General features: G+C 45.0%; 1 protein-coding gene across 1 annotated transcript in view; it reads left to right on the forward strand.

Annotated features, from left to right (window-relative positions):
- Positions 1-1501: 1501 nt before the first annotated feature.
- Positions 1502-4512, forward strand: part of LOC123076394 (classical arabinogalactan protein 9) — a 5659-nt gene continuing 2648 nt past the window's right edge. The window contains exons 1-2 of the mRNA XM_044498671.1: positions 1502-1748; positions 1833-4506. Coding sequence (XP_044354606.1) covers positions 4108-4506 — 399 coding nt within the window. The 5' untranslated portion in view covers positions 1502-1748; positions 1833-4107. The remainder of the gene's footprint in view (positions 1749-1832; positions 4507-4512) is intronic.

Raw genomic sequence — 4512 nt, forward strand, 5'->3', positions numbered from 1 at the left:
TTACAAAAAAGGACAACAAAAACTCATGCGGTTCACTCTCGGTAGTGTCACGGTGCACTTACTCCCAGTGTGAAGTGTAGAAAAAAATTGTTACGGAAACAAGAAATAAAAAGGAATGCGGTTCACTTCTCGATAGTGTTGCGGTTCACTTACGACCGATGTGAAGCGCAGTCCACTTCCATGCATGGAAAAAATTACGTCCGAATAAAAAGAAACCATGCAGTTCTCTTGCCCGTCTGATGCAGCGATGCGGTTCACACGTCGATTTTAGTGCCGTGAAAAAACAGTGTCCGTGTTTTGGTAAAATCAAAATTACTCTTCAACCGTAAGGAATTAGAGATAGTGATCTACATGAAAAGGTTGCGTCTCGTCGATATCTTTCCAACGACGTATCATTTGAATCATTCCGACAAGCGATTTGTGAAAAAAAAATCGCGAAAAAGGACGCTACCACTAATCGTCAGCCATACAATTTTCAAAATTAACTAAAAACTGTAAGGAATCTCAGAAACATTTCCACATATAAAAGTTGCGCCTCGTCCGTAGCTTTCCAACGGCATATCACACGCCTCGTTTTGACAAATGGTTCAAAAACTAGAGCGAAAACAGTAAAACAAATTGCAAAAAATTCGAAAGAACACAATTCCGTGATTTACTAAATTTAAAACTGCTCTTAAATCGTAATGAATTAGAGAAAATAATAAATATGAAAAAGATGCGTCTCGACGATATCTTCCCAACGGTGTATCATTTGCTTCATTCCGACGAGCGATTTAGAGAAAATTACGAAACAACGCTCGCTGCCACTCGTCGTGCGCCGCACTGTTTTCAAAACTGCTCTTAAAATGTGAGGAATCTCGAAAAGTGTTCAACATGGCAAATTTGCGCCTAATCTATAGCTTCTCAACGGTATATTACACGTGTTGTTCCGATAAATGGTTAAAAATTAGAGCGAAAACAGTACCAAAAAAACAGCGTGCAGTTTTTTGCGACAGAAAGTTCACTCACCTGAGTACTGCAACACACTTGGTTCAAACAATGACGTGCACTTGCGTTGAGCGTGCACTGCGGAAGTGTTATCAGAATAGTTATTCTGGTAATATTAGCGGAATAGATCGGCTGTATATATATAGAAACTCTATTAATAGCCCTGGGTGAAGAATAAGTAATTCTTCACCCCGGTGCATCCACCGAGGCACCGAGCCACACGCCCACGGTGTGGCTTAAGCAAGCCGCAAACGCTATAAAATTACGTTTCACCCCTGTAAACTTACGTTGATGAGAGTGCTTGATATGGGGTCATGTACCTGTATCTTTCTAGGGTCTGTCTAGGACACATTTAGATATGACATAATTATGTCACATCTAAGCTCATGTCCACTCTGTTTGTGGTCTATTTTTTTGTCCTAGTTTTTTTGGTTGCTGCATTATATATTTGTGGGAGTTTAGATATGACATCCTTAAAAAACATGAATTAGTCAAACTGATCTTTCTAGCCCACTTGGCTCGACACCGTTTCTCTCTCCCTAGTCCATTCTCCGATTGCGGCGGCGATGGCGACGGCGACTGTGCCGGAGGGACGACCCGGAAGCGATTGCTACTCCCCATCCTGGCGCGTCGAGTACTCCACCATTCCCTCTCTCATGCGACCAGGAGGCGAAGTGGACAGTGCAAAGATCGGACGCGAGGTCGCGGCGACAACGGCCTTCTCCCTGCGCCCCTCCCCACCTCAGTCGGTCTTCTTGCCGGTAAGAACTCCCTCTTCCTTTTCCTATCCCTTTCCTCATCTATCTATTTCTGAATTTTTAGGGTTAGTGTTCTTGATTTTTTAGGAGCGGGGCAAAGGGAGAGGAAGAAGGCGAAGAAAGGATCCCGGGTTGCCCAACAAGCCGCTCCCCGGGTTGCCGCTGGCCAATGAGGAGACAGTGGACGGGAAGGGTGGAGCTCCTCGCTGATCTCAAGTGCAAAATTTGGGGTTCGGCCCCAACAAGAGCCCTCATTCTGTCCGATAAAAAAAATCCCTTATTCTGTACGCGGTTCATCCTCACTTCCTCTGGTCCTTTATTGAAATTGCGAACATATTGTTGCTTGCTTCGTCAGTTATGAATAGCGAGCTAAATTAATTTTTCAGGGTAAAAAGCAGATTGACAGTCGGTTGCTTATGTGAAAAGGTGTCTTTTCCAAAAAAAAAAATATTAAAGAATTGATGGCAAAGGATATTCGCGTTGATGTTTTGGTAGTGGCTTGTGTAGACGATGTTTGTTTCAGTAGGCAGTGCTGCATAGAAGCACTAACTCTGCAGACTAAAGTCGCTGCATTACGTTCCAGTGATGTGTTCTTTCTTCTTTTTGTTTTTCTCCCGAGATTTGGTGTTTCTTCTTTTCTAAATAAGAATAACACTAGATTATGGATATTTTTAGCGAATAAGAAACGCAATCGTTGTATCATGCATGATAATAGATTTACCGTCATTGTGGGTTAATTTGTTTGTGCTACATATTGGTAACTTGATCTGGTTTATTCGCCCATGACTTTTTACTTTCTTTCACAGGTCAGTGTTTGTCCCAACGCTTGTCAGATAATCGTTTTTACACTTTGTAATGAGATCATGGAGAACTACCAGCTAGTACTACTCTGCCACGACTATTTTTCTGCTAGATTGCACTGTCACATCATCAAACCTATGGACTAGAAAAATCATGCAACAAAAGAAGAAGAAACAAAATACATTCCCCCAATAGTTCAACACGTCATCAGACTTTATGCAAATATTGTGAATATTGTTTCTGTCCTCTGAAGGTGTTATGACTTGAATCCCGAATGCTAGTGGAGCAAGTAATTACTACCTCTGTCCCATAATGTAAGACGTTTTTGCAGTATAATTTGAACTCCAAAAACGTCTTATATTATGGGACGGAGGGAGTAGATTCTTGGAGCCTAGTTCAATCTCGTATGCTCTTCTACTGACTGAAAGCATTCAGTCATGCTTATTTTAAATCTTTCTCATTGTAATTCATATACCTCTCCGTGGATCACTCAGCTGTCAGTTTTTTAATAACTCAACTGTAGTTTGCGAGTAACTAGTTTCAAAATGTTTTGAAAATGCTACTTGCATGCAGGAAGTAAAAATAGTATACTGACAAGCTCCTACCATGCCACTACTGTGATTTCAGCATAGTTTATGGTATACTAACAAGTACCTACGATGCCTCTATTGTTTTTACTTGGGCCCCTAATATAATTTCAGCTGTGGTTAATGGTATAGTAACAAGCACCTATGATCCCCTATATTATTTACCTGGGCCCCTAATATAATTTCAGCTCTGTTTGGTCTTTGGAAATGGTATATGTGGAAATAAAGAACTATGCCTTTCATTCTGCTAATTAGTCAATTTTGTAGTTTCTTTCTTTTCCTCAGTGTTATGCCAATATGTTTCAGCTCGGCACTTGGAGTAATTAGATGGTCCTTCTCCTATGTTTACTAGATTGTCAGCAACGATTAAAAGCTTAGTTCCTTTAATGTGACATAGATGTGGAAAAAGCATCAACCTATTTAATAATGTATCCATCCATCTAGCAGCAGGTAGTGTAACAAGCATAAGTAGCTAGTGACCCAGACAAAGAAACTCACTAAAGAGATGGGATGAGTCTAGGTGAGCACTCTGAATCTACAAATTCCTTGAGCCATTTTTACATTATGCAAGCTGTTATGACCGGCATATTAGGGGCTTAGCCCAGGCTTAGCCCAATGGGTTGTGGCCCAAATTATCTTATCGTTATTAGGGGCTTAGCCCAATTATCTTATCGTTATTAGGATCGTTTGCTTAGGAGTCAAGTAAACCTCTCTATATAAGGAGAGGAGATGTATCAATATAATCAAGCAAGAAGCAATCATTATTTGCTCGGCTTCCCGAAGGGAGCCGGGAGACCTAACCCTAGCCGCCTCTTGCGCCGCCGCCGCCTCTTCTTCATCGCGCCACGGCGCCCCGCCGCCGCCAGCCGCGATCGCATCTCCGTCCACCCTCCCCCTTTCCGTACAACCTACGCCCTAGACCAGGTAGGATCCTAGCTCCTACCAATTTGGTATCAGGTAGCTTGGTTTCGATCATGTCTGCACCACCACCCAACCTGCCGCTGCCCGTCACCACCGCGCCGCTACCTCTCTCCACCGCGTCGCTGGCTCTCCCCACCGCGCCGCTGGACTCCACCGCCGGCGCCTCCACCGGCCAGGCGCCGCCGCCCTCCACCGCGCCGCCCGTCACCATCTACTCGCCGGCGGAGATGACCGGGGTCCTCAACGACCTCGTCACCGCCGTCCAAGGCATACACCTCTACCTGGCCGGGCCCTACGGGCAGCCGCCGCCCTTGAAGCCGGCCACCGCAACCAGGCCAGCCGCCCTGCCCTGGTACGCGGCCACCACGGCGCCGATCGGGCCTCTACACCACCACTGGCCCGGTCAGCCGTCGCCCGCCGTCGCCCCCCACCGGCCGCAGTGGCCGGCTCCGGCGATC

The sequence above is a fragment of the Triticum aestivum genome, chromosome 3D (assembly GCF_018294505.1).
Source record: "Triticum aestivum cultivar Chinese Spring chromosome 3D, IWGSC CS RefSeq v2.1, whole genome shotgun sequence".
In the NCBI taxonomy this organism is placed as follows: Eukaryota; Viridiplantae; Streptophyta; class Magnoliopsida; order Poales; family Poaceae; genus Triticum; species Triticum aestivum.